The sequence below is a fragment of the Coregonus lavaretus genome (genome assembly GCF_964263955.1).
Source record: "Coregonus lavaretus genome assembly, chromosome: 1".
In the NCBI taxonomy this organism is placed as follows: domain Eukaryota; kingdom Metazoa; phylum Chordata; class Actinopteri; order Salmoniformes; family Salmonidae; genus Coregonus; species Coregonus lavaretus.
In genome coordinates this window covers 63,713,468-63,729,553 of record NC_139988.1, presented here as the reverse complement: position 1 = coordinate 63,729,553, position 16,086 = coordinate 63,713,468, and the positions used below count along the sequence as shown (strand labels likewise).

General features: G+C 44.1%; 1 protein-coding gene across 4 annotated transcripts in view; it reads left to right on the top strand.

The window, feature by feature from the left end:
- The window catches only part of mpp2b (MAGUK p55 scaffold protein 2b), a gene marked incomplete at its 5' end in the record, with an annotated part of 42,961 nt that extends 32,143 nt beyond the window's left edge, over positions 1–10,818 (top strand). For all 4 annotated transcript variants that reach the window (XM_084147869.1, XM_084147868.1, XM_084147867.1 and 1 more), the window contains 7 exons: positions 6,436–6,567; positions 6,695–6,797; positions 8,200–8,268; positions 8,480–8,641; positions 8,906–9,108; positions 9,850–9,978; positions 10,390–10,818. In XM_084147869.1, coding sequence (XP_084003995.1) covers positions 6,436–6,567; positions 6,695–6,797; positions 8,200–8,268; positions 8,480–8,641; positions 8,906–9,108; positions 9,850–9,978; positions 10,390–10,566 — 975 coding nt within the window. In that variant the 3' untranslated portion in view covers positions 10,567–10,818. The remainder of the gene's footprint in view (positions 1–6,435; positions 6,568–6,694; positions 6,798–8,199; positions 8,269–8,479; positions 8,642–8,905; positions 9,109–9,849; positions 9,979–10,389) is intronic.
- Positions 10,819–16,086: the final 5,268 nt, after the last annotated feature.

The following is a 16,086-nucleotide window of genomic DNA, read 5'->3' as shown; positions in this document are numbered from 1 at the left end:
ATGAAATGAACTAAACATCTGGGAAAGCGAGAGAGCGGGGCCTCCCTCACTTACGTTTCACTGAAACACCCAAATATAACTCTCCCAACTTCCACCTCAGAAACTATAATTGATGTAAACTACAGCGGTTCAATGTTTTCTAGGAATAGACTAACTTAGTTTATTCAGCTAGCTAGCTTGGTACAGTATTCTTCCGTGAAAAACCGTCCAGAACTAACCAGAATAGAAAGAGGAGTGGGAGGTCCCAGTGCACAACTGAGCAAGAGGACAAATACATTAGAGTGTCTAGTTTGAGAAACAGACGCCTCGCAGGTCCTGAACTGGCAGCTTCATTAAATAGTACCCGCAAAACACCAACAGTGAAGAGGCGACTCCGGGATGCTGACCTAGGCAAAGTTGCAAAGAAAAAGCCATATCTCAGACTGGCCAATAAAAAGAAAAGATTAAGATGGGCAAAAGAACACAGACACTGGACTTTTTCTTTGCAACTCTGCCTAGGTCAGCATCCCGGAGTCGCCTCTTCACTGTTGACGTTGAGACAGGTGTTTTGGGGGTACTATTTAATGAAGCTGCCAGTTGAGGACCTGTGAGGCATCTGTTTCTCAAACTAGACACTCTAATGTATTTGTCCTCTTGCTCAGTCGTGCACCGGGGCCTCCCACTCCTCTTTCTATTCTGGTTAGAGACAGTTTGCGCTGTTCTGTTAAGGGAGTAGTACACAGTGTTGTACGAGATCTTCAGTTTCTTGGCAATTTCTCGCATGGAATAGCCTTCATTTCTCAGAACAAGAATAGACTGACGAGTTTCAGAAGAAAGTTATTTGTTTCTGGCCATTTTGATTCTGTAATCGAACCCACAACTCAAGAAGGCCAGTTTTATTGCTTCTTTAATCAGCACAACAGTTTTCAGCTGTGCTAACATAATTGCAAAAGGATTTTCTAATGATCAATTAGCCTTTTAAAATGATAAACTTGGATAAGCAAACACAACGTGCCATTGGAACACAGGACTGATGGTTGCTGATAATGGGCCTCTGTACGCCTATGTAGATATTCCATTAAAAATCAGCCGTTTCCAGCTACAATAGCCATTTACAACATTAACAATGTATTTCTGATCAATTTGATGTTATTTTAATGGACAAATAAATTGCTTTGCTTTCGAAAACAAGGACATTTCTAAGTGACCCCAAACTTTTGAACGGTAGTGTACATGAAATTCAATTAGGCTTTTCAGATAATACTGTAAAGCCAATGTTTGCCTCCTGCAGTCTTTAACCTTGTGCAAGAATACGCATCCACTGCAAACTCCTCAAGTGGGCTGGCAATTTTCCTTTGACCTCTTTAATCATGTTTTCAAAATATTTGGAGAGCTTAATCCTACTAATGGCTTTTCACTCATGAATAATGAATTAGCTACTGGAGTCACCATGAGTATGATTTAGAGCAACCCAAAAACAACCCGGGAAAAAAACGGATCTGTACAGTAGATCTGTTCCAACTACAAGGAAAATGTTTCGATGTGTGATGTATGATTTCCAGCCACAGCCTCAGCATTTCAGCTGACAAAAAATGTTGTATATAAGAGTTTTTAAGACTTGCACACCATTTGCAAGAGTTGTAACTTTTACAGTTAGTAAGTTATTCGAAATGGTGGATTGTTCCCCTTAGTATGCACCCTCAAGGAATAGACCCAAAACACATTACTGGTTACTATAAGTCCTCTTAAACTTAATCCCTTTCCATTTAGAGGCCCATTCTTTGAATTTGTTGTTGGTATAGTGTCCTTAGCCTTGTGAGTGTTTAACCCTGGAGACTAGCTAATGGACACAGGGTCTCTAAGGAGCCAAAGAGTGTGATAGACTGAATGTACACAGCGACAGCATGGCCCAAATGAAGGAGAACAAGGAAAAACTCACACCTGTCTCAAATAACAGTAATTCATGTAATGCCAATACCCCACAGTTCTATACTGTCCATCCGTTCCACTGACCTGCCAAGGCCCAATATGAGCTGGACAGCGGCCCTGGGCCAGACGCCCTTTTGAAAGAGTGCCTTTGAATCGGCCCCTCATGGCTGACTGGATAACATCAGATCTGGGCTATTCCTTTAGAAATCATTTTGGCCGCATTTCAAAAGGTTCGGACAACAAAAGAGGTTACTGTCTTGAATTTCTTCCTGACGACCAACGAGGGTCCATTTTGAATTATTTTGATTGCCGGAGGCGACTTCAAGCTGTCCAAACCGAGAGCTACTGCAGAATGTTATCTCTGAAAGGGAGAAAGATGACAGATAAGAGACGATTGTCTGTTTGTACAGACATTTCCCTTGCATCTGAAAACTGTTCCATCATCACAGCACGTTGCCAACCATGAGAAAAACTGTTTGTCAAAACACAATTCCATTCCCATATAAGGATCTACGTGCAGGTGGGTGCTACAGTACATGTTGATAGTAGATAATATATTCCCCTTAAGTGCTTAATAAATCCAGTCCATTAAAGAGATGTTCAACTCTGTATATTACACAGTATCAACAATAACCATCTCTCTGTACTGTGTTCTGGTGTATGCTGAGGTGACCAAGCTAAGTAGACAACTCCTTTTACCCAGTGCCCTCTCTGACTCCTAGTGCCACGGTGCTAAAGTCACTGTAGAAGGGGTGATGGGGGCTAGAGTATCTCAGGGGCTGAGGGGAGCATTTAATTCACGCTTCAACTCACTGGCTTTGGAAATCACTGTAGAGCATAGGAAACGGTTGCCATGGCTACCCGTTTTGGCTCTACCTCCTTTCGACTTTTCCATTTTTAGGAGAAGGGATACATGGGTGGTGCTCTAGCTTTGTAATGTCTGGGAAAGTAAGAGGCAGATGAATACGTTTCAAGTGAGCAAGGCCGTCTGATTTATATGGTCTTGAGCAGATACTGTAGCTATTCACCAGGGACCATTGAGACCACACACTGGTTGACAAGATTGTGTTTATAGTAGTATGGCATGTAAACTACGGTAGTTTGACTATAATGTACTAAAGTGTTCAACTTTGCATTTTGTAATAAGCAGTATATTGAGCAATGGATATTATATATTATGACACACATGATAAGACACGCACTCTTCACAAACGTACACATGGATGTTGTATTGTGTATTGTAAATATGTGAGAGTGGAGTAGTGGCCTGAGGGAACGCACTAAATGTATTGGGTAAAGTGTTATGAAATGTAATGTCATGTAATATTTTTAACTGTATATAACTGTCTTAATGTTGCTGGACCCCAGGAAGAGTAGCTGCTGCCTTGGCAGCAGCTAATGGGGATCCTTAATAAATACAAATACCTCTACTCAAGCTCTGATAATGGTGCCGGAGGGGATGGCTGCCGGTTTACAGGCTCCTAACCAACTGTGCCATTTTGTGTGTTTTTTCGCATTGTTTGTAACTTATTTTGTACAGAATGTTGCTGCTACTGTCTCTTATGACCGAAAAGAGCTTCTGGATATCAGGACAGCGGTTACTCACCTCGAACTGGACAAATCATTTTTCTTTAATGAGTCCGACGCAAAGGATATACTGCTTCTCCGAGATCGTGGTGCCTTGTGAGAATTCGTCGGCGAGTGGGTAACCCGCCTCTACCAACCGTTTTATTGGCCAACGTGCAATCACTGGAGAATAAACTGGATGAGCTCTGTTCAAGACTACCCTACCAACGGGACATTAAAAACTGTAATATCTTATGTTTCACCGAGTCGTGGGTGAACGACGACATATAACAGCTGGTGCCCGATGTCAAATATAAGGAAGTCTTCGAGGTATTGCTCGCCTGAGGTAGAGTACCTCATGATAAGCTGTAGACCACACTATCTACAAAGAGAGTTTTCATCTATATTTTTCGTAGCCGTCTATTTACCACCACAAACCGATGCTGGCACTTAGACCGCACTCAACGAGCTGTATAAGGCCATAAGCAAACAAGAAAATGCTCATCCTAGTGGCCGGGGACTTTAATGCAGGCAAACTTAAAACCATTTTACCAAATTTCTACCAGCATGTCACATGTGCAACCAGAGGAAAATTAACTCTAGACCACCTTTACTCCACACACAGAGACGCATACAAAGCTCTCCCTCACCCTCCATTTGGCAAATCTGACCATAATTCTATCCTCCTGATTCCTTCTTACAAGCAAAAACTAAAGCAGGAAGTACCAGTGACTTGCTCAATATGGAAGTGGTCAGATGACGCGGATGCTACGCTACAGGACTGTTTTGCTAGCACAGACCGGAATATGTTCCGGTATTCATCCAATGGCATTGAGGAGTATACCACCTCTGTCACCGGCTTCATCAATAAGTGCATCAACGACGTCGTTCCCTCTGTGACCGTATGTACATATCCCAACCAGAAGCCATGGATTACAGGCAACATCCGCACCGAGCTAAAGGCTAGAGCTGCCGCTTTCAAGGAGCGGGACTCCCGGAAGCTTATAAGAAATCCCGCTATGCCCTCAGACGAACCATCAAACAGGCGAAGCGTCAAGACAGGACTAAGATTTAATCCTACTACACCGGCTCTGATGCTTGTCGGATGTGGCAGGGCTTGCAAACTATTACGGACTACAAAGGGAAACCCAGCCGCGAGCTGCCCAGTGACGTGAGCCTACCAGACGAGCTAAATGCCTTTTATGCTTGCTTTGAGGCAAGCAACACTGAAGCATGCATGAGAGCACCAGCTGTTCCGGACGACTGTGTGATCACGGTCTCCGTAGCCGATGTGAGCAAGACCTTTAAACAGGTCAACATTCACAAGGCCAAGGGCCAGACGGATTACCAGGATGTGAATTCAGAGCATGCACGGACCAACTGGCAAGTGTCTTCACTGACATTTTCAACCTCTCCCTGACCGAGTCTGTAATACCTACATGTTTCAAGCAGACCACCATAGTCCCTGTGCCCAAGAAAGCGAAGGTAACCTGCCTAAATGACTACCGCCCCGTAGCACTCACGTCGGTAGCCATGAAGTGCTTTGAAAGGCTGGTCATGGCTCACATCAACACCATCATCCCAGAAACCCTAGACCCACTCCAATTCGCATAACGCCCCAACAGATCCACAGATGACTCAATCTCAGTTGCACTCCACTCTGCCGTTTCCCACCTGGACAAAAGGAACACCTATGTGAGAATGCTGTTCATTGACTACAGCTCAGCGTTCATCACCATGATGGCCACAAAGCTCATCACTAAGCTAAGGACCCTGGGACTAAAAACCTCCCTCTGCAACTGGATCCTGGACTTCCTGGCGGGCTGCCCCCAGGTGGTAAGGGTAGGCAACAACACATCTGCCACGCTGATCCTCAACCCGGGTGCCCCGCAAGGATGCGTGCTTAGTCCCCTCCTGTACTCCCTGTTCACCCACGACTGCGTGGCCAAGCACGACTCCAACACCATCATTAAGTTTACTGACGACACAACAGTGGTAGGCCTGATCACCGACAACGATGAGACAGCCTATAGGGAGGAGGTCAGAGACCTGGCAGTGTGGTGCCAGGACAACAACCTCTCCCTCAACATGAGCAAGACAAAGGAGCTGATCGTGGACTACAGGAAAAGGAGGGCCGAACACGCCCCCATTCACATCGACAGGGCTGTAGTGGAGCGGGTCGAGAATGTCAAGTTCCTTGTTGTCCACATCACCAACAAACTATCATGGTCCAAACATACCAAGACAGTCGTGAAGAGGGCACGACAACACCTTTTCCCCCTCAGGAGACTGAAAAGATTTGGCATGGGTCCCCAGATCCTCAAAAAGTTATACAGCTGCACCATCGAGAGCATCCTGCCGGTTGCATCACCGCCTGGTTTGGCAACTGCTCAGCATCCGACCATAGGGCGCTACAGAGGGTGGTGCGTATGGCCCAGTACATCACTGGGGCCAAACTTCCTGCCATCCAGGACCTATATACTAGATGGTGTCAGAGGAAGGCCCAAAAAATTGTCAAAGACTCCATTTACCCAAGTCATAGACTGTTCTCTCTGCTACCACATGGCAAGCGGTACCGGAGCGCCAAGTCTATGTCCAAAAGGCTCCTTAACAGCTTCTACCCCCAAGCCATAAGACTGCTGAACAAATAATCAAATGGCCACCCGGACTATTTACATTGACCCCCTCCCCCTTTGTTTTTACACTGCTGCTACTCGCTGTTTATTATCTATGCATAGTCACTTTACCCCTTACCTCGACTAACCTGTAAGCCCGCACATTGACTCGGTACCCGTACCCCCCTCATTATTGTCTATTTCTTGAACTGCATTGTTGGTTAAGGGCTTGTAAATAAGCATTTCACGGTAAGGTCTACACCTGTTGTACTCGGTGCATTTGACAAATAACATTTGATTTGATTTGATTTGACCTACCACCAAGCTCCCTCTCCATCTTCCTCAGGCATATGTGAAGTGTCACTTTGACTACGACCCGTCCCATGACAACCTAATCCCCTGTAAGGAGGCAGGCCTGGGCTTCAGCAGTGGAGACATTCTGCAGATCTTCAACCAGGAGGACCTCAACTGGTGGCAGGTCAGTCACTTCTAATGGACAACCACTCTTAAGTCTTTCACTTTATCGTGTTCATCCTAAATAGTTTTCAATGTATTGTTGTTTAATGTAGTGATAGAACAGCTTTATGTATTTATTTCCATCACAGGCATGTCACCTGGAGGGGGGCAGTGCAGGCCTCATCCCCAGCCAGCTCTTGGAGGAGAAGAGGAAGGCTTTCGTTAAGAGAGATCTGGAGCTGGTTACAACAGGTACTGTAAATTATATATGCATTATTCCTTATACTGTATTATAACCCATAAGGGCTGGAGGACACAAAGTAGCTTAACATCTTCTACACATTAAAGATAACGCTCTCAATTCCTAAGTTGAAAACATTTACTCCTCGACATTTGTCATGGAAATAACATAAGGCAAGAAAAACTCAAATGGGATAAGGTATGATGATACTTTTTTATTGTCTGAATGTGCAAAAATATGGTCCACAAAACAAAAATAACATGAAGCATGATGGAGACAATGGAGACAATAGAAAGGTTTGTTGCTCTGGGTGTTTTGTGTGTACACTGTGCACGTATACGCTTTAGCCGCCTGCTTGTCCCCCAGTCAACCTTCAAGACGGTTGTTTCATCAGTGAAGAGGGACTAGCAATAAGCAGCAGGCTTAGAGAGATATGACTCTCTAAGGCAGGCTGATTCAATCTGTTCCTCATTAAGCTCATTCTAAACAGAGGGGTCAGGTCACATTCCTACTGTAGCACACTAGGACAGATGGTGGGTGGTGAGTCAGCCTGCAGCTACATTCACTTCACTTGTCCCCTGTGGCTCAGTTGGTAGAGCATGGCGCTTGCAACGCCAGGGTTGTGGGTTTGATTCCCATGTGGAACCAGAAAGAAATATGAAAATGTATTCACTCACTACTGTAACTCCCAGAGTGTCTAGTAAAAGTAACTTCAGTAGGTGGCAGTCAGCTAAGGTGCTAAGACTGCTCTTGGGCCTGTTGTAGACACTTGTGGGGGCTATTCACGCAGTATATGATATAAAATCCCAAGCTACTTGTATTGATTGTATAAAGTCAATATATGAATCAAACACACAACAGTAGTGTTGCCATGGTCCTACTGACTGAGCCATTGGAACCAGCATGCAGTATATGATCACGATTTCAATGTGATCGAGCCATATTTAAAAAGCAGAAGTGATCATTGTCAAAGGGCCAGCTCTTTTAATGCATTCCATCAACATATTGATCCACTGTGTCAATATCAAAGTCGTATATCTACTCAACAAAGAGACACACATCAAAAGGTTATGTCATGCCCATTGTTGTCCCTGCTTCAAACAAACGTCCTCAAAGCCCACCTGCCAGCTATACTGAAGAGACGACTGGGCAGTGACAGTGATTCCCAGTTGTACTGTTGTAATCAAATGGAACTGCCATCCTTACTGTAATGCATAGGCATACTGCCCTCTGGTGGTACATGCTATCTATTGCACCCTCAGCAGACCGGATTTACGATTCAGAACAGCAACACTGTAAAAGGCAACAGACCCTGAATGGCAGGCGCTGTTCATTAAATAGATAAAGACTCAATTGAAGTGGGTTGAGAAGTACTGAATGAAGACCGAACATTTTGTGTGTTGCCTTTCTCAGGTCCTCTTTGTTCTGGAATGGGTGGGAAGAAGAAAAAAAAGATGATGTATTTAACGACCAAAAATGCAGGTACGTTTTTTGCACCAAAATGCCAATTTGTAAACGTAACAATGTTTGAAACTGCTGCGAATGTAGTCTTTACTTGTAAACATTGTTAGACAAAAGTGTAAACTCTTGTCAATGCAGTATGCTAGATTGTGTATGTGCAGCATTAATTAGATTAGGTAAAGTAATACCGTTAGTAATGCGGGTATCTGATATGAATATGTTGACTGTTCAGAGTTTGATCGGCACGAGCTGAGGATCTACGAGGAGGTGGCCAAGGTTTCCCCTTTCCGTCGGAAGACGTTGGTTCTGATTGGAGCACAGGGAGTGGGCCGCCGTAGTCTGAAGAACAAACTGTTGGTGTCAGACCCCATGCGCTATGGGACCACCATCCCCTGTGAGTAGTACTAACGTTCAACACTGACAGAGCCACTAACACTGACACTTTGATTTACTCTGGTTTTCTGTAATCTATGCCATATTAGAAAAGTATACAAAAAAACATAAACAATTAAAAAATACAAATACGGTATACACATTTCTATGAGATACAAAGACTACATTTGTGATTCTGTGTGCGTTGTTCAGCACTGTATTTGTCGGTTGCTATACCTTAATGTACGTAACCAAACAACAACCATCAATCTGTCTTTATCACCAGTTACCTCGAGGAAACCCAAGCTGGATGAGAAGGATGGACAGATGTACTCGTTCATGACTCGCAGTGAGATGGATTTGGACATTAAGAACGGGCGCTTCCTGGAGCACGGCGAGTACGACGGGAACCTCTATGGCACCAAAATCAACTCCATCCACGAGGTGGTGGATGCTGGCAAGATCTGCATCCTGGATGTCAACCCACAGGTAGACTATAGTATCTGGGGATCTTTGTTCATTCAGATATTATCCTCTATAAAAAAAAAATGGTATCAATGTCCAGGGAAGAGGTTGATCTTACCGTTTTTTATTTTAAAGGACAACTGAATTCTGTCCCCCCTTCGTATTTTATTGTTTTGTTGAGATTGTTGGCTGCATTACCACTATGCTAAACTTCGGCACATAGATCGGTAAAGTAATAGGGTTAATATTATCCCGAGTGGCGCAGTGGTCTAAGGCACTGCATCGCAGTGCTAGCTGTGCCACTAGAGATCCTGGTTCGAATCCAGGCTCTGTCGTAGCCGGCTGCGACCGGGAGACCCATGGGGCGGCGCACAATTGGCCCAGTGTCGTCCAGGGTAGGGGAGGGAATGGCCGGCAGGGATGTAGCTCAGTTGGTAGAGCATGGCGTTTGCAATGCCAGGGTTGTGGGTTCGATTCCCATGGGGGGCCAGTATGAAAAATTTATGTATGCACTCACTAACTGTAAGTCGCTCTGGATAAGAGCGTCTGCTAAATGACTAAGACGTAAATGTAATATATAATGTTCTCATAGTTTAACTAAAGCCAGAGATTGAATTACAGAGCTGAAACTGAAGGAATGGAATCCTTTAAGGAGACACATTTTCAAGTGATTCATGGCCAATTTGATTAGCTCGTTACGTCATTAGGATCTAATAATAATATATTATTACAGCTACTTTTCAACTATTGAATTCCTTGCTGCAGGCACTTAAGGTCCTGCGGACGTCAGAGTTCCTTCCCTACGTGGTGTTTATTGAGGCTCCAGATTATGAGGTCCTCAAAGCCATGAATAAGTCTGCCAAAGAAGCCGGCGTGATGACCAAACAGTTAACGGTGAGTCCCAGACAGACTGGACAGTTGTATTACAGCTACATCATTGGTCCTGTTACTGTTAGCAGACCATGTTGTTAGACACTCAGTAAAATGTAGGGTTGGTATGTTCAAAATGCATTAACCCTAGCAATTCATCATCTTTAATAAGCCCATTCACGCCAATTAATTTCTGACTGTGGACCACCAATCTCAGTGTTTACATCGTCCCTTGTTACCTTCCCAGTCATGCCATGGGATCAGTTTGGCCTTTTAGATCACAATCAATAAGATTGTATGGACAGGGAGGATCTGATCCTAGTTCAGCACGTCTACTCTGAGATGCTTTTTGAATGGGCCCAATTATTGATACGCAAACAAGTCATAGTTGTCCATGATGACCACTATCATCACCCTGTTGTTCTTCCCATGCAGGACTCAGAGCTGAAGAGGACAGTGGATGAGAGCGAGAGGATCCAGCGGGCCTACGGACATTACTTTGACCTGAACATCATCAACGACAGCCTGGAGGGGGCCTTCTGCGGCCTGAAGACGGCGCTGGAGAGACTGGGCTCAGAGCAGCAGTGGGTTCCTGTCAGCTGGGTCTTCTAAAGGCCAATCAGAGGTCAGAGCTAGAGGTCAGGATGTCATCTGGAGGTCATGAGGAGGTCGGAAGAGGCGTCAAAGGTCTGAGGAGTTGGTACAGGCTGCAGGTAGAGCGGTACCATTCAGGAGAGAGTAAATTGCAAAGGGGTAGAGCTTCCCTCCACAGCTTGTGACGCTATTGGTTGGAGGTCTGTTGTAAAGGGCCAATCCCGATGTTCCAGTGCAAGGGGTCTGCCTCATGGTAGACTTTTGCACAAATTATAGTTCCTCTGCAGACATGATGTCAAACTGCAATTTTTGTAAAAACAAAAAAGATGTTAAAAATAAATGAATAACAAAATATATGTTGGTATTTGTTGAGGAGGCTTTAGAGGTGATTTGACGTACAGTGCGTAGCGTGTGAGTGACAGTATATTATATATGTTGAAGTAGGCTTATATAATTTGCAAAAACTGTGCTGGCGGTCTTGGAGTATAACGAATATTGTTATACTACTAGGAGTTCACTGAAAATGATTAGCCTTCCCAAATCTTAAAAAAACTATGTAGTGCAATGTTTACATTGAATGTTTCGTTTTGTGGCCGATTTAAAGAATACAAAGGTACCAACTGTCACACTATTCTTTATATAAAATTCGGTTTATTTTGTCATATGAGCGTACGATTGTAGATAATTGACAGCTGTCCTGATGTTACTGTACTTAATCTTATTTATGTTCTCTTTGTTGAAAAAAAGAAAGCATAGCAATACATGATCTGAGACGAATACAAAAATGCACGCATGAATGCATACGCATACGCACTCACACAAAGACATACACACAGCAATCAACAATGCATACACATCAATATGCTCTATTTTCTCACTCTGAGAATTGAATATTTGAATGTCATCTTTCATTTCTTTGTTCTTTGTTACCATGTTTTTATCTATTTTCTTTGTTTTTTAATCAGTTTATTGTGTGAGATGTTGGAATTTAGGCCCCTAAGAAATGTTTTAGATGATTTAAACTATGTTTAATTGAAACTGTGTAATTGTTTGATTACTGTACACACAGTTTACTTAATGTGGACTATCACTTACAGTGTCTGACTCTTTCTGGGTAGAAAGTTTGTTTTGATGGACATATTTAGTTTATTTTCAATGTTGATTATACAGGTTATATATATATATATATATAAAAATAAGTGGCTTCCAACATGCTTACTTTGCCTTAACATGGTACAGAGGCCAAGGATATACTGTACACTAGTTATAGGTTGAATTGTTATCTATTTTTCACATGCTACAGCATGATTACTGTATGTTATCCCTCTCCCTAAGATAAAAAAAAAAAAAAAGTATAATTCCAGTGATTTAATCTCAGAATTTCGTAAATATTGTACTGTAACAAAGGTTATATATAAAGAAACACTTTAGTGCTCTGGGTTACTATACTACTGTGTTGAGGTAGTGGGGCAGCTACACAAGATTGTAATTCTGATGTTCATAGAAAAATATTAAAGATGAAAAATCTTGTAGAACATTGACTCGTCCTCATGGTTTAAGGTAGATTTTCTTCTAAATGTGCTTCCTTGTGTTACAAATGGAGGTTAGTTAAGGTTAGTTAGTAGTTAGGTGTACAGGTAGGCTGAATCCCAAACCAGCCCCTTCCCCTCACTCCTCGGCTCTCCATTTGGGCGTTCACGTACACCTCCGCCATATGCACAAGTGTCCCAAAGCTGAGGGAGTGAAAATAATTGAGGGTGTAGGTGCTAATTAGAACCTCCGATAGCCACTTCGACCAAACCAGCAAGGCTGGAGACTCCAGGCGAAGTGATATCCCAACATGCACTGCAATGTGTTTGGAGTTTGCGTAATTTCATTCAAAAGAATGGAGAGGCGTGCCTAATTATATGTCACGTGCATTTGTTTGTGTCTGATTTCGAGGCTTGACACATGTAAGAAATGAAATTCCACCCAAATTAAATATTTAACTGTTACTGAGGTTTACATCTTGTAAAAGTACAGGGGGGATATGTTCATTTGAATTTCATGCTTGTTTTATTATTTAAATATGGAGCATGAATTGCATCATTCAAGTCACCAGTGTGTCCCAAGGTTTATGGGTTTATTTGATCCGCTTGCCACTCTGGAAGTCAACCTTTGAGTTTCGTCAGTGAACAAGGTACAAGGGAGGGCCCACCGAGCGAGTAGGTAGGGGCGAGGGGCTGGTTTGGGACACTGCACTTCCACACTCCATCTCTAGGTGGCAGCAGTAACCGGGTCAGGTGCTGACCTCTTCCAGGAAGCCTTGATAAGTGATGATTCCACAGGTGTGTGTGTGTTTGGCAATCAGTAGCTATCTATTTACCGCCACAAACCGATGCTGGCACTACGACCGCACTCAACGAGCTGTATAGGGCCATAAGCAAACAAGAAAATACACATCCAAAGGAGGCGCTTCTCGTGGCCAGTGATTTTAATGCAGGGAAACTGAAATCCGTTTTACCTCATTTTTACCAGCATGTCACCTGTGCAACTAGAGGAAACAAAACTCTAAATCACCATTACTCCAACACACAAACGCATACAAGGCTCTCCCTCGCACCTCATTTGGCAAATCTGACCATAACGCTACCCTCCTGATTCCTGCTTACAAGCAAAAACTCAAACAGCAAGTAACAGTGACGGGCATACTGCCCCAACAGATCCACAGATGAAGCAATCTCTATTGCACTCCACACAGCCCTCTCCCACCTGGACAAGAGGAACACCTGTGTGAAAATGCTGTTAATTGACTACAGCTCAGCCTTCAACACCATAGTGCCCACCAAGCTCATCACTAAGCTAAGGACCCTGTGACTGAACACCTTCCTCTGCAACTGGATCCTGGACTTTCTGACGGGCCGCCCCCAGGTGGTGAGGGTAGGCAACAGCACATCCGCCACGCTAACCCTCAACACGGGGGGCCCTCAGGGGTGCGTGCTTAGTCCCCTCCTGTACTCCCGGTTCACCCACGACTGTGTGGCCGCGCATGACTCCAACACCATCATTAAGTTTGCTGACGACACGACGGTGGTAGGCCTGATCACCTACGATAATGAGACCGCCTATAGAGAGGAGGTCAGTGAACTGGCAGTGTGGTGTCAGGACAGCAACCTCTCCCTCAACGTTAGCAAGAAAAGGAGCTGAAGGTGGACTACAGGAAACGGAGGGCCGAGCACCCATCCACATCGACAGGGCTGTAGTGGAGCGGGTCGAGAGCTTCAAGTTCCTCGGTATCCACATCACTAAGTAATTAACATGTTCCACACACACCAACGCAGTTGCGAAGTAGGCACGATAATGCCTCTTCACCCTCAGGAGGCTGAAAAGTTTCAGCATGGACCCTCAGATCCTCAAAAAGTTCTACAGCTGCACCATTGAAAGCATAATGACTGGCTGCATTACCGCTTGGTTTGGCAACTGCTTGGCATCCGACTGCAAGACTCTACAGAGGGTAGTGCGTACGGCCCAGTACATCACTTGGGCCGAACTCCCTGCCATCCATGGCCTCTATACCAGGCGGTGTCAGAGGAAGGCCTTAAAAATTGTAAAAGACTCCAGCCACCCAAGTCACAGACTGTTCTCTCTTCTACCGCACGACAAGCGGTACCCAATGCACCAAGTCTGGAACCAACAGGACCCTAATCAGCTTCTACCCCTAAGCCATAACACTACTAAATAGTTAACCAAATAGCTACCCAGACTATCTACATCTAACTATATAACTCTTTTGACTCATAACAAACGCTGCTGCTACTGTTTATTATATATAATTTTGCCTAGTCGACTCGGTACTGGTACCTTGTGTATAGCCAAGTTATCCTTACTCATTATGTATTTAATCCTTGTGTTATTATTTGTACTATATTTTTCTCTCTGCATTGTTGGGAAGGGTCCGTAGGTAAGCGTTTCACTGTTAGTTTACACCTGTTGGTTATGAACTCAATCATCAAGTTTGCAGACGACACAACGGTAGTAGGCCTGATTACCAACAATGACGAGACAGCATACAGGGAGGAGGTGAGGGCCCTGGGAAAGTGGTGCCAGGAAAATAACCTCTCACTCAACGTCAACAAAACAAAGGAGCTCGTGGACTTCAGGAAACAGCAGGGGGAGCACGCCCCTATCCACATCGATGGGACCGCAGTGGAGAAGGTGGAAAGCTTCAAGTCCCTTGGCATACACATCACTAATGATCTGAAATGGTCCACCCACACAGACAGTGTGGTGAAGAAGGCGCAATAGCGCCTTTTCAACCTCAGGAGGCTGAAGAAATTTGGCACCTAAAACCCTCACAAACTTTAACAGATGCACAATTGAGAGCATCCTGTCGGGCAGTATCACCGCCTGGTATGGCAACTGCACCGCCCGCAACCGCAGGGCTCTCCAGAGGGTGTTGCGGTCTGCCCAATGCATCACCGGGGCAGAAACAGCTTCTATCTCAAGGCCATCAGACTGTTAAATAGCCATTACTAGGCAGCTTCCACCCGGTTACGCAACCCTGCACCTTAGAGGCTGCTGCCCTATACACATATCCTTGGAATCACTGGTCACTTTAATAATGGAACACTAGCCACTTTAATAATGTTTACATATTTTTGCCTTACTCATCTCATATGTATATACTGTATTTTATTATATTCTACTGTATTTTAGTATATATATTTCTTAATTCCATTCTTCTACTTTTAGATTTGTGTGTATTGTGTGTATCGTTGTGAATTGTTAGATACTACTGCACTGTTGGAGCTAGAAACACAAGCATTTCGCTACACCCGCAATAACATCTGCTAAAAATGTGTATGTGACCAATACAATTTCATTTGATTTGATTTGAAGCATGTGACAAATACAATTTCATTTGAGATGGACAGGAGCCTCCTGGCATGGCGGGGCCTTCTCTGAGTTTGTTTGTGTAAATACTTTTGTATTTTCCTTTTTGTATGTTATTGTTTGGTCAGCACAACTTAAAGGACTATAAGCTTATTGGGCTGGAGGAGTCAGAACTAAGCTAGCTCTCTAGAGCGCCATACAGCCATTGAGTTCTCATTCAAACCATTGACCACAGCGCTGCCAATGTGTACAACAGTCCTGACGCTTTGTCTAACCGTTAATAATCATCGCTTGCAATGCGGTTTTGGAAACCCCAGAAACTCTACTTTCATATCGCTCCAAAATAATTACAGATACACTTACTGTGCGCCATTTTAACATGATTCCCACAGAGTTGTTTTGTGTTGCACACCTTTGGGAATACCTTTGGGATTGAAATGGTTATACAGTACCAACTGTTACAAAACCACCTAGCCAGCCTACTGCTAACGCTAAACTCGCCAGGTCTAGTGGGTGCTAGGCCTGTCTGTATGTACATTAACATGATAAGTAAGAGTATGCGGTCCATGTTGTATGTGGGTTTATAGTAGACAGCAAACTTTTGGGCGCCCTAAGAGAGATTTGGTCGGGGGGCCCCCCACCCTGGAGGCAAAATGTTTTAGTGAG